Raw genomic sequence first — 27,234 nt, forward strand, 5'->3', positions numbered from 1 at the left:
AAAGCAAAAAGCAATGTATATATCTGATTGGAATTCGATCATATTTAGCATGTGTGAACAGCAACAACAAAAAAAAAAAACACAAAATTTGCATTTTACAAATCTGTTTGGAAGCTATATTCATATGTGGTTTAAATCCTATTCAAATTGCATTTCTGGAAATATGTCTCAGTCTGACCATAGCTTTTTCACTTTCTCACGCCACGTAAAACACAAACACGCCAGACGTTTTTTTGTAGAAAACATGCTCAGTCTGTGAACTACGAAAGGTGTTAAAAAGTTGAGCATATGCTTCTCTTTAAAGTCACTGTTAAACTAGGTGTTATGTGTGTGCAGTTATATGTGTGAAGGCTGCAAAAATAGATGAGTGGTGTCATGCACAGTCATGGCTTGTTGTTGAGCACAAATCTAGTTTGTGTGTGCAGTGGTCAAAGGTGGCTACCCTTAATATGACTCCAATCAGTTGAGTGTGGAGGGTGTGTGTTGTTTCTGCATGTGTGTGTGCGTCGCACCTCTGCACACTTTACAGCAGCGGTCTGTGAGTGTGATCTGCTCTGATTCCGGGCAGTTTAGCTCTGGACAAGAAGTGATCTCAACCCTACGCATACTTCGATCCTGCAAACACACAAACAAGTGCTTATTTGATTTATCCTGCAAATTAAACTCCAACTCTGCTGGGAAAATCCAACTTCTGATGCTAGATGCTAGTTTTGAAACATGGTAGTTGTTTTTAAGTTGGTCTAAGCTGGTTCAAGCAACAAACCAACTTCCATGATGGTCTAGATGGTTTTTGGATCATTTGGACAAATCAGTTAATGACCAGCTTGGATGAACTAGAAACCAGCTATCATGTTCCAGAACACTGTTAGGAGCTCAAGAAAGATTTTCAAAATCAAATGCTGCTTGGATTTCAAATTTATAGACAAGCTCAGTCAGAATTAAAATTCTGCCTGAAATCCATTTTATAAACAGGCTTATACAAAATTTCAATTCAAATTTTGCCTGGAATTCTGCCTGAATTCATAACCAGGCCGAGACAGAATTCTTATTCTGCCTGAAATTCTAATTCATAACCAGTCCCAGACAGAATATATATTCTGCCTGAAATTAAAATTTATAACCAGGCACAGACAGATTTTGAATTCAACAGCTGTTTGGAATTAAAATTCATAACCAGGCTGAGAGAGAATTCAAATTCTGCCTGAAATTCAAATTCATAACCAGGCTGAGGGAGAATTCAAATTCTGGTTGAAATGATCATAACCAGGCCTAGGCACAATCTTTGCCAGCAGAATTCAGATTTCAGCAGAATCTGGATTCGTATCATTCATAGGATTCCAATTAGCACTTCCAGCCAACAGAATTTGGAAGTTTTTCTCCAAAAATGAGTGCAAATAATTACGGAAAAAGTCAGATTTTGTCTGGGTCTGTTGAACATTTTCAGACCACTGGCCTGCAGCTCCACTAATTCTTACCCTGCATTCAAACAGCAGACAGTTTCCTTCAGAGTCATGTACGCTCTTGCGATCACCTTCCACGTACACTCTTCCTCTGAACAGACAAACGGCTAAAGCCGGAAAAGATATAAAGAGAAAAAAAGAGCACAAATAAGATCCAGACAAGAAATTAAGAGGACAGAGCCAAAACAAAGTGCTTTAGAATGTAAAGCATCGATCAGACAAGCATGTTAGATTAAGCCTACCAGAGCGCAGTGTTAAATAAAGCCCTGGTTATCAGTCAAACTGCTATTAGCTTCTGCACATTAGCTCTGCTCACTCAAACACAACACCCTGCACACTGGCCTTGAATTATTAATGATACCAGAGAAAGCGTGTGACTGCGTTGTGTGTGTGTTGACATTCGCATTTGTGGCAGCGGTATCCTAGCAACACAGGGATGTGGTCAGTTTGTCATCAAGACCGAGGCATGATTATATAAAAGATTTTGGTGGAAAGAAAGATAGCAAAGACAGATGATGGGGATATAAAGGAGCAAACATGAAACAAAGGGAGATAGAAGAAAAGTTGTAAAAAAAAAAATGCACCTCTATAGATGCATGGCCTCAATTTTGTGCGTGTGTGTTTGTGTGTATACTCACGCTGGCATTCTTTACAGCAAGCTCCAGGCATGTAGATTGGAGCTGTATCAGGGGGACACTGAGGTGGTGGGCAGAAAATACTCTCGCACTCCACTGTACCATTCTGTAGGTGGAAAACACACACCGTCATCATCAATAAAAAAGCTTCACAATCACACGATTCTACAACATAAACTGACAGAATCAGACAGTGACTGTCATGAATGCTGATAGCAAATCAGAAAGTTATGTCTTCAAAATCCTCACAACTAAAACAAAACTCAACAAATACTAAGGTGTGAAGCAACTAATCTTGACAGCTTGACTTTGTCTAGTTTTCTAGTAAAAAATATTTACAAAAATACTAATGGTGTAAAAAAAAAATAATAATAATAATATATATAAACATTGATAAACATAATACTGTAAATAAATATGAATATTAATAAATATATATATAAATATCAATGCATATTATTACAAAAAATGAAAATGAAATCTCATGATTCTCATACATGAAAACAAATCTTAACATCTTCAGTGAATGTGTAATGTGTTTGGATATCATGGAGCTGGTGATGGGAAGGAATTGGTGATGGTAAAGAAAATGCAATTGTTTTGTGAGAACGCTTTTTTTTGGGGGGGGCAATCATTTTACAGGAGAATGCAAGTGTTTCTCAAGAGAATGCAAAGTTTCTCAGGGTAAGTTAATAGTTTTGTGAGAATTATAAATGTTTTGCATGTGAACAAAGTTTCTTGAGGAAATGCAATACTTTTGTGAGAGAATGCAAAGGCATTGAAATATATATATTTCCCTCTTATCCCATATTTTCTCATCCTCATGTCCTCTTAGAGGCTCTGTAGTATATTAGTAGTAGTAGCAGCTGTAGTAGTCACATCACATCACTGCTCATTTGCATCATTTGTACTGTCACTCATGTCGTCACAGCTATTACTGAAAGGAATGACTTCCAATGTGCTTTGTCGCTGGAAATGGCTTTAATTGTGAACAGTTCTTGTGTTTGTAGTTTGGAGAGCCATCGTTTTAAATTCCTAATTCACCCCGTCCAGGCAATGCATGAACTTACTGAGCATGTGCAGTTTCTGCATCCATCTATCCAAGCATCATCGTCCCTGTATATCTCTCGATTTAGGGTGCATGTCCTCTCACAGTAACAGCCATCCAAGTACTTCATCTTCTCTTCTGCAAGTGCCAACTACAGCACAATGAAGACATGAGAAAGAAGAGAGGGTGAGACTGAATGATGAATCAATAGAGGGAGGCGATATAAAAAATGATGAGCAAGCAAAAAAAAAAAAATTTTAGAAGGAGAGGGAAATAAGGGATTTATGATAAAGGCAGCATTGGTGGTGTTCACTATAAAGGCACACTATAGCACATAAAACAAACACATCCAAACCAACACTATAAACCTTGCATAGTGGAAAGAAAAAACAAGAAAGCACCAATAAAATGAGACTAAAACTAACCAAATACCTAAACACACACACACACACACAATATACACTCGCTGGCCACTTTATTAGGTACACCTGTTCAATTGCTTGGTAACACAAATTTCTAATTAGCTAATCACATGGCAGCAACTCAATGCATTTAGGCATCTAGATGTAGACTAGACGACTTGCTGAAGTTCAAACCGAGCATCAGAATGAGGAAGAAAGGGGATTTAAATGACTTTGAACGTGGAATGGTTGTTGGTGCCAGACGGGCTGGTCTGAGATTTCAAAAACTGCTGATCTACTGGGATTGTCACGCACAACCATTTCTAGGGTTTACAACAAAATGGTCCCGAAAAGAGAAAAATATCCATAAAGCGGCAGTCGTGTGGACGAAAAAAAAAGCCTTGTTGATGTCAGAGGTCAGAGGAGAATGGGCAAAATAGAGATGATAGAAAGGCAACAGTAACTCAAATAACCACTTGTTACAAACAAGGTATGCAGAATATCATCTCTGAATGCACAAAACGTCGAACCCTGAAACAGCTATGGGCTACAGCAGCAGAAGACCACACCGGGTTTAGGCTCCTGTCAGCTAAGAACACTGCCAAACGGAGGCTACAATTCGCACAGGCTCACCAAAATTGGACAATAGAAGATTGGAAAAATGTTGCCTGGTCTGATGAGTCTCGATTTCTGCTGCAACATTCAGATGGTAGGGTCAGAATTTGGCATAAAGAACATGAAAGCATGGATCCATCCTGTCTCGTCTCAACGGTTCAGGCTGGTGGTGGTGGGGTAATGGTGTGGGATGATATTTTTTTTGGGCACACTTTGGGTCCCTTAGTACCAATTGAGCATTGTTTAAACACCCACAGCCTACCTAAGTATTGTTGCTGACCATGTCCATCCCTTTATGACTACAGTGTACCCATCTTCTGATGGCTACTTCCAACAGGATAATGCACCATGTCACAAAGCTCAAATCATCACTGACTGGTTTCTTGAGCATGACAATGAGTTCACTTTACTCAAATGGCCTACACACTCACCAGATCTCAATCCAATAGAGCAGCTTTGGGATGTGGAGGAATGGGAGATGGGAGATTTGCATCATGGATGTACAGCCGACAAATCTGCAGCAACTGAGTGATGCTATCATGTCAATATGGACCAAAATCTCTGAGGAATGTTTCCAAAACCTTGTTGAATCTATGCCATGAAGAATTCTGTTCTAAAGGCAAAAGGGGTTCCAACCCGGTACTAGCAAGGTGTACCAAATAAAGTGGCCAATGAGTGTGTGTGTGTGTGTGTGTGTGTGTGTGTGTGTGTGTGTGTGTGTGTGTATCTATATATATATATATATATATACATTATTATATATATAATAAACACACACACATATATATATATATATATATATAACAAAAACTATTTTACATTTTAGAATTAATTACAATGAAACCACAAGAAAACACACTGAATTAAATTGAAAGTTTTCAAGTAGAAGTAGTATCAGTACTAGTAGTGAAATAGTATTGAAATAGTAGCCCTCATTTAAAGTAATTTTCACTCTTTTGTCATTTTGCTCAAAAACTCAAAATTAACACTTAATTTCAACATGTACACTTCTCATCCAGTCCCATGCAATTCATGCTGGAAACTGAAATTTCCCTGCTCAAATGATTTATTTATTATTCATGTTGCCCCAATGCAATTTGATTAAATAAACTGTTATATTACACATTTAAATTCATTGCACAGAATGAAATTAATGAAACTGTGACAAAAATGAACAACTGTTTTGCATTAGCACAGAATAATAAAAACTGAGCAAGACAGGGTACCCCAATGCTAAACATTTTTTAAAAACTTACAGTACCTTGCTTGATGTTTTACCCAAAATATCTTGAAGTTCCATGATCTTCTGAACCAGCCCATGGAAATCATTACAAGTGGGACAAGCTGCAAAAGTGTTGGACATGCATTAATAGCATTTTCAGACCAGCAAGTAAACAAAGTGCATAGTTATTTTTTTCTGAGAGTATGCACTTACTACGGTTGAGATCTGGACATTGGATGATGTATCCATGGGGTATGACTACCAACTGAACATCTTGCATCACTCCCTGAGAGAAAGACATGGTAGAAAGAAAGTCAGAGATTTAGACAAGACAAATGTACAAATTTAATGGTCTATTTTCAATGTACAAGATTATGTTGTACCCTGAAAAACCCATGGGCATCATTTCTTTGACCAAGCCAGATATTTGTTCCTCTGGGAAAGTCCATAGATGGCATCTCCACAATCCTTTCATAAATTCTGAAAGCAAGCACAAATAAAAAGCAACACATAAGTGGACATTGATACAGACTACTACAAGGCATTCAAATCTATCTCTGGTGGTTCTCAAGCCATTCACCTGTTGCAGTCAATATGGAGCACCACTTGGGTGGCGCTGAATGCCAGGGAAACTTTGTGCCAATGTCCATCTGCTAGACTATAAGGGAAGACCTCTCTCTGTTGCCGCCGGTCTGAGGTTTGGAAGAAGAGACGGATCTCATTACGCAGACCGCTGCTCTCTACCTCCAGAAACCTGAGGAGGAAGCCAAGAAAACAGATTTACCCTTGTTAAAAGTCATAATCAAGCTTGAAATCTAAGAACTCCAGGAAATAACTGCTGCCAAAATGTTTTCTGTTAGCCCTAATGTTCCCATGCACAAGACTTCAGCAGGTTAAGCTGCCAAGCAGTCGTTATTAAATTCTGGAATGTGGCAAAGCAGCATAGAATAATGCTGCTCAAGGGAATGTAGAGTTTTGAATGAATGTGAAGAGGAGCAGTGGTCCGTGAATCTCTTGGCCTCTACTCTGAGTGCTGACCTTAAAGAGGTGGTAAAATCAATAATGTGTGTGTTTAAGAAATGTCAGTGGACACCCCAATCAGAAGTGTTACAGACATTCCATCAGGAGAACAGATTATGTGTTCCTCTGAGGAACAGTAAATCAAAACAGAAAAAATAAAACGAAGGTTTTACAGGAGCAAAAGCCTACCGGAAGTATGAAAGCACAGACAGCCAAATAGATAGACAAGCTGAGGGATGGACCGATGGAGGGATGGATGGAGGGAGGGAGGGATGATGGATGGATGGATGGATGGATGGAAGGAAGGAAAGAAGGAGGGATGGAAAGAGGGGTGGATGGATGGATGGCTGGATGGATGGATGGAAGGAGGGAGGGAGGATTGGATAGTGGACGGACAGACAGACTGATCGACTGATCAACCAACAGATGGAATAGATTGACAGATGAAAAAAAAACGCACGAACGAAAGAAAGAAAGAAAAAAAAAAAAAAAGACAGATAGACAGACGGATGAATGGAGGGATGGACGGACGGACGGACAGACGGACAGACAGAGATAAATAATATACCTCTGTTCTCCATAGTGGATGGACAGCAGCACTCCGGAACTAAATTTCTCCTGTTTGAGGGTCAGTAGAAGAGTAAACTCAGTTCTTCCTCTCAGCTTCTGAAGAATTCTCTCTGCTGCCTTGAGGGAAGCTCTTGCATTCCTTGATGTGCCTGATGGAGAGAGTGACAAAATCAGTGAAGGAGAAATTATTTCTCATTCAACTTTAATCAACTCAATATATACAGTAATCTTACATGCTTTATATATTAAATAATATATTACATGCTTTATATATTATAGATCCCAGAACAGGTCACACAGATGTGTTTGATCCATCCAACACTGTGTGGCCAAGCTATGTATGCAACACAACCATCAGCTTTTAATTGAATTTGTTAAACATTTAGGCTACTGGTACCAAGCAAGGCAGAAACAGTGTTTAGTTTCCAGACCATGATGTAGCTATGGAACTAAGATTGCTGTTTTAAGCCAACGGAACCATCTGGTGATATTTATGTTTAAATATCCACTCTGGAGCCAGTGTGAATACTGAACTAAGCAGAATAAATGAGCATGATAAAAACCAAGGGGTTAAAGTTTGGCTGGTTAGCATAGTCCGGTTAGTGCCAGCAGGTAAAAAACTATGCCATCTGCACTCAAAAAGCATTTTTTGCCATTAATGTCATTTTGTGCCAAAACAAGATATAAATTACATATATTTTATTGAATTGAATTTAAGTAAATGAGGATGGTAGACTGACACGCAGGTCATGTGCTGACACTGATGTGAGTGGCAATAGAACAGAAATAGAAAAGGCAGGAAGAAGGAAGAAGAAAACACACTGGGAAAGCTGATGAGTTGGATGAGGAGGAGACAGGAAGTTGACTGTCTCCTCAGGGATAAATGTTTAAATCAGTCCTGTCAAAACATAAGAAATGTCTGGGTCTAGTCCTCTCACGGGGTAAAAAAAAAACATCCAACACACACACACGAACACACATAAAGGCCAACCGGGGAACACTAATGTTCTGTAGCTATTGTCAAGTAAAGCTCAGGGGAGCTGTAAGCAGAACACATTAACCAATCAAACACAATGAACAACACTGAGCTTAAACACCTTAACCAATAAAATAAACAGAACAAAAGTGATCACAAACTAACACAGCAACCACAAAAAACAACAGCGCAAACCACAGCTGATCTAATGGATTCCAGGACAGTTCACAAGTAGCATTAAAGTCCTCTTGGGGAAGTGCTAGGAAAATACCTTTTTTTGGACACCTCTCCGAATTGATTCCCATTGGATCGACACTTCATCTCAGATGCACTATTCTTCTATCCCGCTCATCACTGAGGGTTGTATTAATGTGCTGTAAATCAAAGGCTAGTCGTTTGATTGCAGCATTTAAAGGTCAGAGAGCAGCTGGGAATTGTTGATGGCTTTCTGCAAGGAAATTATGCAGATTACCAGTAATGACTCTCTAAATAAATACATTTAAAATAATAATAATAATAATAATAATAATAAATCTCTACAGATAAAGAGTTAGCTATAAATGAATCAATCAATCAAAAATATTTGCAGAGAGTTAGCATAATATTAAATGAAAATAAATAAATATAAATAAATAATATAAATATAAATAAATAAATGGTTACAGATCTGTACAGATAGTCAGCAAAACATTACATTAAAGTAAACAAATAAATGTTACAAATCTATGCAGACAGTTAGCAAAATATTAAATAAAAAAACTGTACAGAAAAAACTGTAAATATAAAGGAGCTAAATATTATGAATAAATAAATAAATAAATAGTTACATATCTGTACAGATGTTTACAAAGTCAGCAAAATATTGAATTTTAATAAATAAATAAATTAGTGAGCTAAATATTTAAATATAAATATAAATAATACATTAAAATACTTAATAAAGACATATCAAATACATCTAATAACAAATATAGTTATTTATATATCAGTTTAAATAAACATCACAAATGCTAGTTTATCTCATTTAAGAAAAATTAGAGTTCCTAATTTCCAGGCCATGAGTACACAGTCACCACTGATCAAGAAAGTAATCTGAATCTGTAATCAATCGCTCCAAGTTATCAAACACCACAGCCCTGCTATGCCTCAAGAGAACCAATAACTTCAATAATGATAAATGAGAACTGGGCTCCTGGGAGCAAGAAACACACTGTGATGCAAATTATGTAACTCGTGTGACACTATTCTGGCAGAATTGAAATTAAAAACCTTTAAGAAGATTGCTGATGAGTTTTCCTAATGATGCTGAGTATCCGTGCCACCAATAATATGAGCAATTACATGTTAAAAGCACTTAAATTGATCACAAGTCAGGCTACTTATGATGCCAGCACTTAAAATTGTGTCCAACGTACCTTAATTTTTTTTTAAAGTCAATGTAAAAAAAAAAAAAAATAATAATAATTTACAACTGATGAATTATTCAAGGCCTATTATAATGACAAAACAAACAAGTGTCTCTCCTAACATTGCATTAATCAGAAATTAGAGGTCCATTATTCTGTGCCTCAAAGCAGTGGTCTGGTTTGTAGAAATGCCACAGATGCATGTATTAAAGGAACAGTTTGCACAAAAAGGAAAATTCATTTACTCACACTCATTTTAATTTGCTAAGCATCTCAATTTGTGTTCTACATAAGAAAGAAAGTTTGGTTTGAAATAACATGAGGGTGAATAAATGAAGTATCCATTTAAGTCTCTGCAAAATATGTCATCGTACTGCTGCAGACACAAAGTCGAGACATGGAATCTCATCTGGGGAATGCAGGATGAGTGATACAAGTGACACAGAGTATTTGTCTTGTCCAGACCGCATCAGTGCACTTAGCTGATGTCCCTCTTGGCTGCTGCATGCTCAAATAGCTGATGAATGAGCAGGAATCTGAACCTGGCACTTAAAAGGTCCAGCCAGCACCAAGTCTGACAGAAGAGGTACAATTGTGCCAAACTTCTTTCTTTTATTGTTTGCTTCCGCATTGCTCCATACATTGACTCAATAATTCATTCAGTCAGGACAAGTTATTTAATGAAACAGCCACACTCAGACTTGCAGATGCAGTTTAGGCATTTTGATGTTTAACGTGATGATACAACAGTTCAAGGGTACAGATTCAGCTATAGGATCACTTTGCGTTTGTGTCCATCAGTTAAATTTGAAAGAGTACAGAAATAGAAATAACAAAGTAATCTTAATAAAGTATATAAAGGGATAGTTTATCTAAAAATTTAAGTTCTGTCATTATGTACTTACTCTCATGTCATTCCAAATATTCTGTGATACATAAAAGGTGACATTTTGAATGTAAAATCACCATATAAGTATATTAATAGTGGTCCAAATGTCTCATATGACCAAAATTTAAGTCATTATTCACTGATAATCTGCCCATTCAGTGTGCTGTAACTGATTCAGTCAGCTGATTAGTTTAATTCATGAATGAATCATTCAGGATTTGTGAACTGAATCAACAGATTCATTAAAAAGAATCTACTCAGTTATTGTAATTTTTCTATCTTTATCAGCTGACTTCTACAAGATATATGGACCAGTAATATGTATACTATTTTTGATGAATTTCCAACAAATATAACTACACTCTTAGATAAAAGGGTCAAAGCTTTCTTTGAAATGTTCCCTTAAGGTACAAATACTAAAAATGTACATCTTTGTACCTTATTTAAAAGTTAATTGTACATATTAGAACCATGTTAGTAATTTACAAGTACAAATTAGTGCCTTTTGGGGTACAGCCCCAGTGACAGACCTGTACTTTTTTCTTTGAGCGTACTGTGATAAATATATAACTGTGATAGAAAATTACTCATACCATGATACATGATTTTGTTCATACCACCCACTTGCACTTACTCAATACCACAATGTCTAGCTACAGTGGCACTATAATGTGTTTAGCCTTGAATTATCTTTAATATCTCCCCATCCTCCTCCTCCCCTTTTCTCTTTTCTTTTTCTTCTCCTGTATAAACAGCACAGCATAGATGTCATTGACGGACATTGATAGGTCTCTCATCTGCATTCTGCACATTTATGACCTTGTCTCAAAGCCTGTCTGTTAGATCCCAATTCCACAATCCCACTGGCATTTACTGGAGTGCCAATCAATACTGTTGAGGTGCCACCTTCCTAAATTAGAACAAGACTATTGCCTCCACTCATATCAAATGCTTCTGCTTATCATAGAATGTCAGACTTTTTTTTCTACCAAATATGCATGCATCCTAAGTCTGTCTAATGCAATGTGTGTGTGTACATTTATGGGTGTATAGTTGCACATGCACAGTGTATACAGTTTGAATACATTCCCCAGAGCAGCAACGTCTCATACACCATTCATACTGCAGTGCGGAACAGAAGTGATGACACAGATGCTTGCTAACTGCAAACCTAGAACATTACTGCATGCATAAAAATCTGTCATGATCATAGGTCATGGGAGTGGTGACAGCATAGCGCTTAAGTAACTAAAAGGTTGGTGGTTTGTCCTAAGGTACTGAAGAGTGGTTGAGCCAGAATGCAGAGTATGACCATCACCATTTTGCCCTTGAGCAAGACACTTAACCCCAAACTGCTCAAAGCAGGATGTCAATCTGGATAAACAACCAGCTATAAATCACCAGAGGGACACTGATGCTATAGAAAGGTCTGCTAAAACAGCCCTCCAAATAAACAGAGTGGAATGGGATAGAACAGAACAAAGAACAGAAATAGCAGAATAGAGCAAAAAAGAATAGAATAGAATAGAATAGAATAGAATAGAATAGAATAGAATAGAATAGAATAGAAGAGCAGACACAGAACCAAATATAGTAAACTACACAACAAATAGAGCATAAAAATAATTAAATACAATCGATATGAATAGAATAAAGAAGATAGAATACAGATAGGATTATATAGAATAGAACAGACAAAGAATATAATAAAACTAAATGGAAAAGAATACAGTAGACCAGACATTTAATAAAACAGAATAGAACAGAATGTATTAGATCCGGAATTGAATAGAATAAACAAAGAATAGAATAGAACCAAATAAAATAGAATGCAAGAGAAGACAAGAACAGAACAGAATACAGCAAGGAATAGACAATACATAAATAAAATACAGTAGATCAGAAATAGAATAGAATACAATAAAGATTTAATAGCAGAGAGAAAACAAATAAAACAGATTAATAAAGTAGAGAAAACAGAACAGAACAGAAATAATAGAATAGAATAGATCAGATATAGAACACAATGCGCAGAATAGATTAGATATAGAACCAGAGCAGGTACAGACTACACAAAGAATAGAGAATAAAATAATACAATACAGTATCACACATAGCAGAACAAAATATAATAGAATTCAATAGAGAAAATATAGAAAAGACAAAGAATAGAACAAAATAGAACATAATACACTAGAGCATGAATAGAATAAATAGAAGTAACAGCATATGGTAGAAAAATATAACAGAACAAAATCTATTAATAAATTAGAACAGAACAGAACAGAACAGAACAGAATAGAATAGAATAGAATAGAATAGAATAGAATAGAATAGAATAGAATAGTGACCAGCAGTCAATAACAAAAAAAATCATTTCACATATCTGATTTCAAAACTTTGCTGAATACTTTAGTTGGTAACTTTTCTGTTCATCATAGTTACAGAGAGAGTGCAGTAGAAAGACAAGAAAAGAGTTTACAAGACTGGAAAGGGCAGCAGTCAATGACATGAAAAACAATTTTAAAAGCCCTAGAAACCGACTTCTTTGGTAACTGGTTCTATTTATCATACTGTAACTCTAGAGCCATAAACAGCATCATCCTGGCATTCAGAGTGAGCCGTGGAGCCAGATGTTATTCCCTTCTCTACTCGCTGTCTCCCATATCTCCTGAATGGGATGACAATTCTTTGATGGGCAACACAAGAGCCTGTTCACTCCTGGGATTGATGCTTCACTGTTGGGTTGATCCACTTTTCATGAGAGATTAAGTGGGATCTGGAATTATGCCGTTCTAAACCAGCTGTCTGCTTGGCTGTTTCCTCTCACCAGATGTTAACAATAGATTCCAATTTCTCTAAATTGACGAAGCTCACTGTGAATGTGTTTTTTTTTTTTTTTCTGAAAAGCTGCTGTGATGTCAGTCACACTCTGATACTAAAACAAAAGCAAAGAATCACATGCCAGTTCAATTGACTCGTTAAATACCAGTTATACACACCTTCAAACAGATATGCTCTGGTCTCATTGTGGAACCCCTGGACCTGGGAAACTCCAGCACTTGACCTCAGATTATCAAATTCCTCGAAGATATCCACATGTAATGCTGGATCAACCCCGAAACCCGAAGCTAAGGAATATAAACATAAGGAATCACTTACAAACAGAATTGAATAAAAGCAATGAAATAAAGTAATACTGTTAAGTGATAATATTGTGTATAGAAAATAAAACTGTAAAAAAAAAAAAATCTGCTATAGTATAATTACATATACAGATGACCACCATAATAATACATCTGGTAAAATAGAAGACCTCATTATATATATATATATATATATATATATATATATATATATATATTATATATATATATATATATATATATATATAGGTTAATCAAACACTGAGCATAATAAACATATGCTCAGTTCTACTCACACACACTCACACAAAAAAATCACAGAAAATCAAAATTGAATACACATTCAATAATTTAATATATATTAAAATATGTAGCCTTGAGTAAATTACAAATAATATACTCACCCCCACAATGATAAATAAATAAATAAATAAATAAATAAATACAGTATTGCATGCATAACTTTATTCAATTTATGGTACGCTAACGTACAGTTTACAAGCATTTCACAGTTGCATTTTTATTCTTTTTAATTTTTATTAAACGTTATACAAATTTTAAATAACACATTTATACAGAATACTTAAATATCTGTACATATGTTTCAACATTTCGGTTTCGCAAACACTATAAGTATTTAGTGTGACCATCCACTAAGCAAAATATAACTATCCCATAACAGCACCCATCCTGTTGCCGAAATTCACTAGCAATAAGAAATCTGACAAATACCAAGCTTACCATAGAAAAGTCCGAGAGTGCAAAGCGCGAAATAAAGTTTGAATAATCCCATTGTGAAGGAGGGGAGAGAAACGCCTATTCCATCATGCTGATGTTCTGCTGGATACTGAGCGAGATGCATCAGTGATACATCTCCAATAAACGCATCCTCAAACCCTCATTACACTTCGTCAAAACTTTAGCAAATAAACACGGGGAAATAAAGCAAGAATGAAAACTCCATGAGGCGAAAATTCAGCTTCTGGAGATGCAATGTCCTCTTGTGAATGAGCGGTCAGTGGAGAGATGCAGGTGCGTCTGTCCTCCCTTACGACCAGAGAGAGAGAGAGAGAGAGAAAGAGAGAGAGAGAGAGAGAGAGAGAGAGAGAGAGAGAGAGAGAGAGAGAGAGAGAGAGAGAGAACACACGCACCTTCAGCTCATAAATCCTGCCACCTGCTGGTCATGCACAAGGTTCAGCCTATAAAAATCCATATAACATTTTAAGTTTGCAGATACACAAAGTACTCATACAATATCGCAATAATAGCTTTTATTAAAGTCTTTAACATCATTACAAGCTCAAATACCTGTCATCAATTAATTTTCCTATATGAGAGACAAGAGCTTGTTTCAGATTTTGGTTGTTTCATGAATTTTATTATTCATATTCTTACAATTGTTCAAATATTTTTATTTTGCTAAAAACAAGCCAAAAAATCTATTTTTATTTTTAATATAAAAAAATTTCACCTGAAATTATACACCATTTAAGTAAAAGAATGTGCGAGACTTCCGATTAATTTGCCAATAAAGGTAAATAACTAGGAGAGTTACAAAATCAAACTATATGCACTAAGAACCAGTGTGTTACAATAATAAATAAAAAATAATACGATAACAAATATCAGTTTGCAAAATCAAGCAGCATAACTGTTTCTGTTCAGCTAAAATAGTTGGAGGCGAATGACACCAGAAGTATAATCATTGCTGGTTCATTTGTTCAAAAATCTAAATGTGACACTGATGATGATGATGATCTCCAACATTCCAATGACCTAAAATAACTCATGTAAATCAGTGGAGATGAACTGATTAAATATTCATCTACTAAAAGCATATGGAAGAGATTTTGTTGCTTGGATAACCAGTGTTATGGCACTGAAATAACTAAGACATGTTGCCATGGCATCTGCAGTGCATTTGCATATGCAGAAGGGTTAAAGAAGAAGGTCATGTGAGACATAATTAATAATTGCAGGACCAATCAAACAGGCATTTTAAGATGCGTTTCAGACTTGCACTACTGATACACCTAGCAGAGCACTTTTTTAAAATGGCTGGCTTTCCAAAAAATGCTACTTGCATCTGTTATCTGTCCATGAGAATGTGGTTCCAACACTTTGCATAAAAAAAAAAAAAAAAAAAAAAAAAAAAAAAAAACATGGCATTTTGTGTGTGCATGTGCAGTGATAGCTCATGCATTATTAATGAATCATTTGGATGGCAAACCTATAAATGTGATTACATGTTCCCACCATCACTTATTATTTATTAGACCACTGTAGCGATATGCATGATATTTAACTAAATGCATATAAACCAGTGGTGAAAATAGACAGAAAGAGAGAGAGAAACTGCTGGATGTTTTTGCACGCACCTTTCAGTTTCCACAATGACAGCTCAAGGCATCAGTGAGACAGAAGGCAGCTTAGAAAGCAATCCATAGGGAGGTAGCTGTCCTCCTTATCAGTTTGGGCACTACATAACAACAAGTGTTTCAGACAACAGCCTGTCTACATGACAATTTTTGTGGCCTCCAATAAAAGCAGCGGTTGGGGACTGCAGTATGAGTGCTGCGATCATTTTCTTCACTAGAGAGAAGAATACAAACCACATAGAAAACCACACAGTATTTGATTGAGTGAGACAGGGAGTGTTTTTTTAAATATATTCCTCATTAATATCCCGCGGGGTTAAGGATATTATATTTTATTTTGAACCTTTCAACATCTTCCGTCCCCTTTGGATGGTGGTGGTAATGTTAAAGTAAAGTAATGTAAAGTTTAAAACCAGCTTACTGGCAGACCTGCTTAAACCATGAAAAATCTGTTCAAACCAGCTAAGACCAGCCCTAAATTAGGCCCATTTAGGTTTGTTAGTTTTCTTTTCCCAGATGAGCAGGAATTTGTCTTGGTGACAGAAGAGGCTTCCAGTGCACAGAAACAAAAAGTAAAATAGTAAATAAAATAAAAATATATCAAAATAATAAACAACAGTGCAAAAGACTCTATATGTACTATCTACACATCATAAACTAAAATGCAAAAATTTAGTCTTATGTTGCTGTTGCCAAAAGCTTGACAGGTTCGCTGTTGTGTCTATCTTACCCTAAGCAGCTCAACTCAAAAAGACTTCAGATCCAAAATAACCACTCTTCACCCAAACAACCAATCACTGTCATCTCCACTTCACTTAAGAATGATATTCTCTAAACCTCTGCAAGTGCACCATGAAAACACTTATCTGATACAAAAGTACAATTACAGAGGATGGAGTGTTATCCTGACATCACAGGATAGAGTATTTCTCATCTTCTAAAGCTTATAGTGTACATTCCTCTGTGCAGTCTTATGATACAAAATATATATATATATATATATATATATATATATATATATATATATATATAGTTTTAAAAGCATTCATAAAGAAATATATATTGTGACTGTTACAATGCAGCCTGTTTTAAAAGCATTCATAAAGAATACAGAATAAGAACATATAAAAAGTAGTTGAACTGTACACTTTTTAAGACTTGACATTATCAGACATTGCAATAAATTATAAAACATTGTGAATACAAGTAATACCCACATAATTACAAATTATACATATTATTATGATAATAAACAATATATAGATAAGGGATTATTTATGTATTTTTCTTTTATGTGATTGGCTTGTTTAAAGCTCGATAAGCGACAAGTAAAAAGGAAGGAAAGTTGGCTGAGCAACAATATATAGATATACAATGCTGACATCTAGTGGAACAAACAGTGGAATATACATTTAGATATCTGACAAATATACACACACACAAAATATACATTTTGAAAATATAAATGTATTTAAATATATGTATACATGTAATTCTTAAGGACATTATAATAAAGATTATAGTGTTTTTATTATAGTGTATTTTTATATATTTAATGTTATATAAGTATAATATTTAAAACATTTATATATTTGTTTGCTGTATACACATGCAACATATAAAATATAAAACTGTATAAACTTATACATTTAATTCTTAAAAATGAATGTGCATAAAAATTGTAATTAAAAACAATTAAAAATAGTTTTTTGGTTTTTTTGTATTTAATATCATAAGAAGTATAATATGTATTTACAATTTTAGATATTTAATAGATAGATTAATATAATAGATTTGTTTACTGCATATACTGTATAAAATGTATATTTATATACATTTATATACATTTATTTGTTAAGGTGCACTCAGTATTCACAGGACCAGCTGACCAAGACAAAAAAATAAAAAAATAAAAATAAAAATAAAAAAAAACGACAAAAGTGCCAGTACAAGGTGTAACACTGCTGGAGAAAAAAACAAACAAACAAACAAACAAACAAACCAAAAACACCTGTGAAATGTCTTCAAAACGCTCAATTTTTTGCAAAACAATTCAGTAGCAAAGCATGTAGTTTGCATTATTTCCATGTTGCTAAAAAAGTTACAAATAAAAAAAAAGCAAAAGGCAATTAAAATCCAAAATGATTCACGTTCATAACCTCAGCAATGACTACTCATCTGAAAATCATTGCATAAAATCAAAAAAAAGTTTACATCAGTTCATTGTACGCCATCATGATGAGTCATGTGAGCCAGTGCAAGCAGTCAAAGGTAAGTCTCATTGCTGCCACAACATTAGCGTGATTCAATAGCATGCGGGTTTAAGCGCTGCACACTACATGAACATGCAGCCAAACGTGAAGACCTCTGCCACCCCATGTCATGCCATATTAACTAACTGCTTTGCTAAAATACATAGATTTATTCCCAAATGCACAGGAGGTGTCCCCTGTAGGCTGTTTCAACGTAAGATCACATATGCAGCCTGCCAGATCAGCTGTATGCATATGCAGCCTGCCAGTTCTATAACAACCCATCTAAACACAAACACAAATGCAGCTAAGTGCATGTGGCCCATCAGCGGTGTCTTTATGCAGACCCTCTAAAATGCAATGTTGCCAAATAAATCTGAACTGTGTACAGAGTGCTATGCTGGACTATCCACCCATAACCTTTCTGGGTGATGGAAATGTCAAACAAAAGCCATACTAGTCTGCTGAGCAATACAGACCATTTCTAAAGCATTTGGACACTACTAAATATGAATTTAAAATTTAGTCAAATGTCATCACATTAGATAAATTATCAAAGGGAGTGGCATTTATTTGAAAAAAATTATGGTCTTTCAAACAAAACATTTTACAAAAAAAAAAAAAAAAAATTAAGATAAAAAGTAATTATTTTAAAAACAAAATAAAAATAAAAAAAAAAAAAAAAATTCTAATGTATTTTTCTAAAAAAGGAAAAATAAATTCAATGCTAAAAACTAAAATTAATCATTTGAATTTAAGCATCATAATGTACACTGTAAAAAAATAAACAATAAACAAATACAAAAAATATTAAAATCCACCATGGTAACAAACATACTAAAAGTGAGATGTCATCAAACCCTGATGTACATAACTAATAAGAAAACAAACTAAGAAGAAACAGCTGTTCAAATGAAAAAATAATAATAAAATAAGCGTGAGCTATCATAGAGGGAATTCTGGGAATGTCAATTTACAGTTTTTCACCGAAATTATAAGTGGACTTGATAATTCACTTCCGAAGACTGTTAATGTAACAGTATTTTACTATAAAATTACATGAAATGTCCAATTCGATTTAATACAGTTTTTTGACATGAGCCTGACCTTCAGTACATTCAGTACAGTTTTCAAGAGGTCAGGAAACAACATTGTGTGGCTGGATATTTCTAAGAAATCTTTCCAAGTAGATTTTGGAATGCTTTCATTTTTAAAAGGCTTCAAAACATACTGATCCTATTTATGTACATGTATGTACTATACTAAGAGTTAAAAGTGCTCTTGAGAGTGCATTTGTCCAACTTTTTGTTTGTTAATGGGTGGAAATGTCACTCTGGCATTTAGTCACTCAGTGTATGATTCATAATGGCTTTTTTTTAAAAGTTCTTTCTTTACGACTGAAGTTCTCATTTAGACTTTTGCAGAGTAAAAGCATTTGTTGACATTGACTTTGCACAAATCATTTACATTCACATCAAATGGACATGATTCATGTTTTAAACTCTTAACCTTCCTGCACGTTTTCAAAAGAAGGGTTCACATGTCCTGCCTTGAAGAAGTTGCTGTCCATGGTGCTGGATCCTCTTAGCTTTCTGCGTCCCATTTTATTTAGCAAACTTTTTTTTCTCTCTGCTTTCCTGTTTATATTAAATAACATCCATTTAACCTCCAAACCTCCATCTCAATATACTGCACATACAGTCACATTAAATATTAACTCAGTGGTAGAGTTACACTCACCATAAAAGTACATTATTTGCATGTGCTTTAAAGCCTTGCCAGTTAAAGATTTAATTCTGCCTTTCATTCATTCTGACATGCGTTTTTCTGAGCGCGTACACTAAAGGTTTACATATAATCATGGCTGATTATGTCTAATGTGAAAAACAGATGCGTGCCTGCAAATTAGATTATGCAGTGTGACAGCAGACTAATTGTAGGATAAACATGCTGCCGTTTGTCATTAAAGGGATAGTTCTCCCAAAAATTTAAATTTTGTCTTTATCTAAGCACCCTCAAACGAAATCAAAATCACCCTCAGTTAAAGCTGTATTAATGGCATTTTATTGCAGATTTGGCAAACTATCCAGTGCGTTATGGTTTGCGCTATGGAGATCGATTTCTATTTCAGTGTGTTTTTGCAGTGTTGAGCAATGTAGCCAATCATAGACATATCTTTTGATTTCTTGAATCAGAGGTGTTTAAGTTAGAATCCACTCACCGCTTAGTTAGTTTTTGTTCAGATATTGTGTTCAGCATGAATCATCTCATTATATCGAAGTGTTGAAGCAACGTAAATAAAAGATTTGTTGTGCAGCGTAGAGAACTTTATTGATAATAACGTATCTTTGTGAGATTGTGATGAACTAAGACGAGTGATAGCTTTTTAGTGATTATGAACAGAGTGTTCTTTGTGCCATAACAACAGACGCCGCTATAGAGAAGCACCCTCAGTGATTTGATTCTGGATCCGGGCCTGTTTACTCACTCTCATGCTGTACCAAACCTGTATTACTTTAATTTTTGTGTGCTGAACACAAAATAAGATATTTTGAAGAATGTGGGTAACCAAACAGTTGCTGGTCCCCACTGACTTTGATAGTAGGAGAAAAAATTACTGTGGAAGTCAGTGGGAACCAGCAACTATTTGGTTACCCACATTCTTGAAAATAACTTTTATGTTCAACAGAAGAAAGAAACTCAGTCATGTTTAAAACAGCTTGAGAGTGAGTAAATGATGACAGATTTTTCGTTTTTTTCATCTCGTTTATAAAACAACAAAACAAAGAGAAAAATCACTCACTGCTCTTGACTGAAGAACTTTAATACAGTTGCTTTAATAAGAATCAATTCTGCATACTGTACTGCCGTTACTAGGGAAACCACTATATTTCTGCTGTTCTGAAAGTGCCACCTGCTGGCATAGAAAGAATTAGCATTTTTCAATAAGCCCTTCTGCTATTTTTGTTTAGACTAGGGGTGTCAAACTCAATTCCTGGAGTGCTGAAGCCCTGCAGAGTTTTGTTCCAACCCTGCTCCAACACACATACCCTGTAGTTTTCAAATAAGGACTTGATTAGTTGGATCAGGTGTGTTTAATTAGGGTTGAATCTAAACTTTACAGGGCGCTGGCCTTCCAGGAATTAAATTTGACACCCCTGACTTAGACAAAAGCAAAAATTGACCCTTATTTTTATGCAGAAAACAAGCTAATGCATTATAAAAACCTAAACAATTAAGACTAAGATGTATTTATATGTTACTAAAATTATATAACTGATTGATGATCATTGTTTAAATTAATGTAATAATTGATACTTTTGAAAGGACCTTTCCCGGTCCTACTTCGCTACCAGCTCTATGCTGTCCTATCATAATAAAGCCAAAAAAAAAAAAACATTCTTACCAACCCCAAACTTTTGAATGGAAGACTAAATACTTTAGCAACAAAGGAAAACTAAATTTAGTTGTAGATAATGTTCATCTACAGAGTTATATCCATTCACCTGATCCCGATCTCTTCTGTCAGCTTGTTTCACACATATCATCATATGAAGTGGCATTCTGTCTGCATACTATTTTCATCCCTGAACATTTGCAAGAACACTTCACTGTTTTATGACAGTTCGTAAGATTTTGTATCTAATAATAGTCCCCCTGTCTATCCAGCTGTCTGACGTCATATTTCCATCCAGTTTAACGTCGACTTGTCATAGACACACATATCGTGCCTTGAGGGTTGGGTGGCGTATGATGGTCGTCACAGTGGTACTGAACATCCAACCACACTAACACAAATGTCTGAGGTCAAGTGTCTCTTACCGAGCACGTGCAGCAAGACATGTTGAATTCAAATACAAAGGGATTAAAGAAAAAGCAGATCCTATTTGCCCCATCAAACATCAAATTGCAATGATTGTTCGCTTTTGTCAGATCAATGTGTTCACCCTGAGTGAACTGAGTCTTAAAAAATAGAAACAGTGTACACTGTGTTCAAGTGTACAACTGTGTTGTGACAAAACTTAAGTGTTCAGCATGTGACTCAAGAAGGGTTCCGGGCTGCAGACACTCAAAAACTATCAAATTTCTCACTATCTCCGTCCTATTTCATTTGACTCTCACAACAAAACAGTAGCCAGGTGGTGAAGACATTCTCTTGCACTGTACCTGTCAGCAATCGACACAAATCGTGTTAACATAGGCTGTCATTTAAACGATTAAAAACTAATTTAGTAGTTCAAGACCCGCAAATCCTATTCACAAAGTCTCTCTTCTCCAAAATCATTTTAAAACACATACAATCCTCTGTAGACAGTTATTCAATATTTAATATATTTATTTCTGGGCTCACCCTGGTTGCCTGTACATATTATGTAATATTGAGTTTCTTCTTTATAGTCTATTATTATATAATATATTCGTTATATAATAAATATAATTTGATATTTGATAATCTTAATAATTAAAACCATATAAGTGTTTATAATATTTGCGGGTCTTTTTTTTTCTTGCCGGATATAATCGTTTAATCACCACAGTGTCTTGTCTCCATTGGCAATATACGTCGCATAGCTGAGAGTGCAAGTGGCGATTGCAACGTGACTTCGTAATTTTGTTTCTTTTTTCTTGTCTTCATATGTTGTAAAATGTTGAGAGATAAACAAAAAATAAATAGAACAAAATATAAAATAAAGACTGCAAGTAATGTAACTACCGGGAGTGCAAGTGTCTGAGAGTGCAAGTCTGAGAGTGCAAGTGCAAGTCTGCAGCCAGACCCTTTTGCATATACATAGTTCTTCTATTCTCTTCTCCAAACATTTTAATACAATCCTCCTCAATATATAATATAATATAATAATAACATAACAAACAAAGAAAAAAAAATACATATAATTTACTAAATATATATATATATATTTAATTAAATATAAAAAAAAAAAAAAAATAAAAATATATTATATATACTATAATATATATAACATTTTATATTTTATAATATTTACTTTTATGTATGACACTAACAGGGCTGAATTAATTAAAAACTCTGAAGACAACTAAGTCAATCTCTGTCAACTGTTTATTCCTTACAATGACTATTTAAAGTGCATGACTCACTTGCGTTTTGGGTTATGTTGGATGTCAAAAGGCAAGCGTGCCAGTCACCCAGGTTACTCTGATGGGTCAGATGACAGGACAGATGAGAGAGAGGGTTAAAGAGGTAAGAACACAAAATTGAAGTGTGTAGCCTTCAGGGATTTTGGTGGGGGGAAGCTGCATCTGATTGAAGGTATGGACACAATGGACTATGACAATCACGCCATCATCCGCACGCACACTTTCATGCCCGCCCCCTTTGTTCTTCCCTTCTTTTTAATGGGCAGATTCATCCCTCAGCACCTAAACTCTGGGTACTTTAAATAGCAGTCCGACCTCTTGCTTTTCCACAACCTCTTCTCTCCTCTCCTCTCCTCTCTTCTCAGAATGTCCAGGAGCCTGAAGCAAGGTATTTTTTTATGAACTGACAGAGGCTCTGATTCAAAGAGACTAGCTAGCTTTTGAAGCCCATGTGGCTGTCTACAGTTAGAAATCAGAAATTCTTTTTCAATCTGTGGATGTACTCTCCTGTTTTTCTTGAAGGAACTTAGAATGTCTCTAACCCTCTGCTCCCCTACTCTCTTTCTCTATTTCTCTCTCTCTTTGGGTTTGTCTCTGTGGGCAGTGGCTGTGCTGCTTGTGGCACTTCTGTGCCTGGATCCTCACAGCCGGGTCAGCTCCGCACCCATCTGCACACATGGGCCATCAGGATGCCACGTCCCGTCCCTGGCAGATCTCTTCGACAGGGTCATTCAGCACTCTGCCAGAATGCACAGCCTCTCAAACGATCTGCATTCAGAGTTTGTGAGTCACATCTGTCTCTTCTTACTAATTGTTCTAATGCAACTGTCTTTGTAAAGTGAGGAGGCTGTAAAATGTTGTGCAGATGCTACAGTATTATATTCAAAATTTGTAACGCAAGAATGCATTTTAGGAAAAAATGATCATGTATATCAAAATGCACAGTATATGAATTTCAAATTTTTATAACTGTTACTTAAAGTAATTAGCTTAACTAAATAATCTACTTATCTAAAAAAGGTTAAAAAAAAATAACCAACTTACTACATACACAAAAAATACCATAAATTGCATAAACTGACTGAAATATTTTTTCTTTATAATATAGATAAAATCATCTTGATATTTATTTAGATATTTGTCATAATAGAATGCATAGCAACAAAACTTACTCTTTATAATAATATCAAGTATTAATCAAAATAATAGACACTTTAGATATTTAAAGATGCAACAAAAAATGCATAAAAGCATAACAGCGAAATTAACTCTTTTTGTTAATGTAAACTATTAGTTTAAATAAGAATAGACTTTTTTATATTTTAAAAGTGCATCTGATCATTTTTAGATATTTTATAGTGCATAATAGCATGCATAGCATATTTTTGTTAACATCTAGTGTGAATTAAAATAATATTAGTCTTTTTAGATATTTAAAATGCTGCATGAATACTCGAAATAAACTACTTTTGCTAATATAATTTGAATTTAAATAATAATAAAATGTATTTTATTAACTACATACGATTTAAAAGTTAACTAAAATGTTTATTCTAACTATATTTATATAAAATTGTACAATTAATAAACTAAATAATTATCTGCAAACTGAATGTGGCTTCAGGTTTCCCCCCAATCTTCTCTCTTTTTCTTTTTGTCTGAGAACAGTATTTCTTGCCTAGCAAAAATTCTATTGGAAAGATCTACCGCAAGTGTCACACCTCCAGCATACTGACTCCAAACGGCAAAGAGAATGCACAGAAACTAGCTGTGAGTATAAAATTCTAATCAGCCAACAACCCCTTCTTAAAAAACGTCCCCATTCTGATTGCAAGTTCAGCTCTAAGGTGCATTCATCACATCGAGCATGTGAGATTCTGCTGCCATTGCTTGCCATTAATGGACTGTGTTCTCTGATCCCACTGCTGTGCAGTCATATCACCTCTGTGCCCTTGCGCAAAGCACTTAACTGCAGGCCGTCCCAAGAGAACTGTCCCATCAATTAATGCACTTAAAGTCACATCTGCTAAATTAAGTAACCCAGCAACCATCTCCTCAAACTCTCAAGCCTCATTAGTATATTATAGTTTCAAACGAATCTGTTGAATCTGTAGTCATTACTGTGACTTTAAACTCATTAAATTCTTGTGTGTCAGCGTGAAGAGTTAACGGAGGTGATTCTTAAACTGCTGATGGCCTGGAGGGACCCCCTGTTCCAGCTGCACCAGAGCATGGCACACCAGCAGGACTTCAACAGCTTCAGCAGTAACAAAGCCCTGGAGATGGGTGACATGACCCATGAGCTGAGGAAAGGGGTGGAGAAAGTAGCTGAGAAGGTGAGTCATGTCAAAGCAGGAAATAAGAAAAGGTGTGAGACTATGTTGTGTCATAAGTTACTGCAGGCACTTTCCACAAGATCTTTGGTTTTCATACTATACATACTAAGCATAAGAGATGTTTTTTTTTTGTGAGTATTAGGTATGTTGGATCAACTATCATTGAACATAACATTATAAATATTAGTGAATATTAGCTGGTTTTAAACACATTTTATCTCTGTATCCTCACTTAATTTTGGCTTGTCCCACCTCAGATTTTTTCAATGCATCTAACAGTTAAAATGATACACTGAAAGTGATAATTTTGACAATCTTCAAGAAATAAATATTGAAATAATATATATTGTATTTTAATATTTCATTTTTTTATAGTTAACAATTTCAAATGAACTTTAATTGCTTATCTGTTAGATAAATATTAGGTTTAAAGTGCAGCATTATATCTCAATTTTGTAATGCAAATATGCATTTTCTGCATATTTTTCAGATATAAAAATAAGTATGATCATATTGCAAAATCCATGCTATATGACTTGCAGATTATAAAAATTACAAGAATCTAAAGGGGAGAGAAAAGTGCATTTCTTAAAATATTTCATTCACTATAGTAACAATTACATTAAAATTTCAAATTTATATATATATACATACATATATATATATATATATATATATATATATATATATATATATATGTGTGTGTGTGTGTGTGTGTGTGTGTGTGTGTGTGTGTGTGTGTGTGTGTGTGTGTGTGTGTGGTGTGTGTGTGTGTGTTTGTGTGTGTAATTTATATATGCATTTTCTAAATTTTAACAAATTTTAGTGTTTGCTGCATTTGCCAAGTTTAATTGTTTAGCTTTACTCAAGTTATGGCAGATAAATGTTAATATAATAAATGTTTTCTTTAATTAATGGGAAATGTACAGTTTAACCAATAACAAAACCAACATTTGGTCTCAAACTATTAGGTTCCTACTAAGTTATATTTATATGCCAAATTAACTATCCCAATTAACCAAACATTAGTACAGAGCTGAAAAAAGTAAAATAAACAAAATATTCAGAACTGCAGTGGTTGAAAATAAACATTTTGTGAACTTTCTGTACCCTCTTTGTGGAAAATGTCTGAAATGCTGTGATTCATTCATTGTTTCTCTCTCGTCCTCTGTCAGATGAGAGTACTGGGAATGCTTGGCAACTCTGTCACAGGTCTGTCTCCAGCAGAAACCATGCTTCCTATATCTGACAGTGGAGAGGCCATGAGCAACTATGAGCTCCTGTACTGCTTTCGCCGTGATTCTAACAAAGTCCAGAACTATCTAAAGATTCTTAAGTGCAGAATCATACCTGAGCACGACTGTTAGGAAAAAAATAAAACATGGGCCTTTCACCTGCACTAATGGACAGCACAATGGACAAAGGCTGATCCTCACTTATCAAGCATGTTTCCACCATCCATTAAGACTTCACCAGATCCCAGTAAATAAACCTGACTTTTTGCATTGCTTCATACTCTAGTACTCCAAACCAATTCATTGCTATAATTATGAAAAACCTACATAGTATGAGAGGGAGAAATTGTTTTGCCTCTAACAGGAAATTACCTTTAAAGTCGATTCATTCTTTAAAATATTTTTCTATGTACCAAGTGCTTACTATTTATAATTCCACTCCTGTTAATCATATTTTCATTTTATGTTTTCAAATTTGATCAGTGGTGAAGAAAATTGTCGCTGAATGAACTGAGCTGCCAAAACAAAAT

The 27,234-nt window shown here is 35.0% G+C and overlaps 2 protein-coding genes across 2 annotated transcripts in view; one reads left to right on the forward strand and one right to left on the reverse strand.

The window, feature by feature from the left end:
* Positions 1–14,459, reverse strand: part of LOC109107538 (protein kinase C-binding protein NELL2-like) — a 41,753-nt gene extending 27,294 nt beyond the window's left edge. Inside the window, exons 1-11 of the mRNA XM_042739939.1 lie at positions 14,130–14,459; positions 13,245–13,373; positions 6,970–7,120; positions 5,962–6,135; positions 5,765–5,861; positions 5,595–5,667; positions 5,421–5,503; positions 3,166–3,294; positions 2,099–2,201; positions 1,476–1,567; positions 513–615 (exon numbers count right to left, since the gene is read on the reverse strand). Of these exons, the coding sequence (XP_042595873.1) occupies positions 513–615; positions 1,476–1,567; positions 2,099–2,201; positions 3,166–3,294; positions 5,421–5,503; positions 5,595–5,667; positions 5,765–5,861; positions 5,962–6,135; positions 6,970–7,120; positions 13,245–13,373; positions 14,130–14,250 (1,255 nt within the window). The 5' untranslated portion in view covers positions 14,251–14,459. The remainder of the gene's footprint in view (positions 1–512; positions 616–1,475; positions 1,568–2,098; positions 2,202–3,165; positions 3,295–5,420; positions 5,504–5,594; positions 5,668–5,764; positions 5,862–5,961; positions 6,136–6,969; positions 7,121–13,244; positions 13,374–14,129) is intronic.
* Positions 14,460–23,159: 8,700 nt separating this feature from the next.
* On the forward strand, positions 23,160–27,219 carry LOC109107536 (prolactin-like). The gene is made up of 5 exons (XM_042735621.1): positions 23,160–23,521; positions 23,738–23,920; positions 24,797–24,903; positions 25,290–25,469; positions 26,645–27,219. Exons 1-5 carry the CDS (start codon positions 23,500–23,502, stop codon positions 26,834–26,836), a joined length of 684 nt encoding a protein of 227 aa, XP_042591555.1. The 5' UTR covers positions 23,160–23,499; the 3' UTR covers positions 26,837–27,219.
* Positions 27,220–27,234: the final 15 nt, after the last annotated feature.

The sequence above is a fragment of the Cyprinus carpio genome, chromosome A4, assembly GCF_018340385.1.
Source record: "Cyprinus carpio isolate SPL01 chromosome A4, ASM1834038v1, whole genome shotgun sequence".
Classification (NCBI taxonomy): domain Eukaryota; kingdom Metazoa; phylum Chordata; class Actinopteri; order Cypriniformes; family Cyprinidae; genus Cyprinus; species Cyprinus carpio.

Bases quoted from the DNA above. Each gene is read 5' to 3' on its own strand.
- LOC109107536 (XM_042735621.1), top strand. From the start codon at position 23,500: ATGTCCAGGAGCCTGAAGCAAG. The intron at 24,904-25,289 runs GTGAGTATAAAA...CTTGTGTGTCAG, and splicing joins AGAATGCACAGAAACTAGCT to CGTGAAGAGTTAACGGAGGT. The intron at 25,470-26,644 runs GTGAGTCATGTC...GTCCTCTGTCAG, and splicing joins TGGAGAAAGTAGCTGAGAAG to ATGAGAGTACTGGGAATGCT.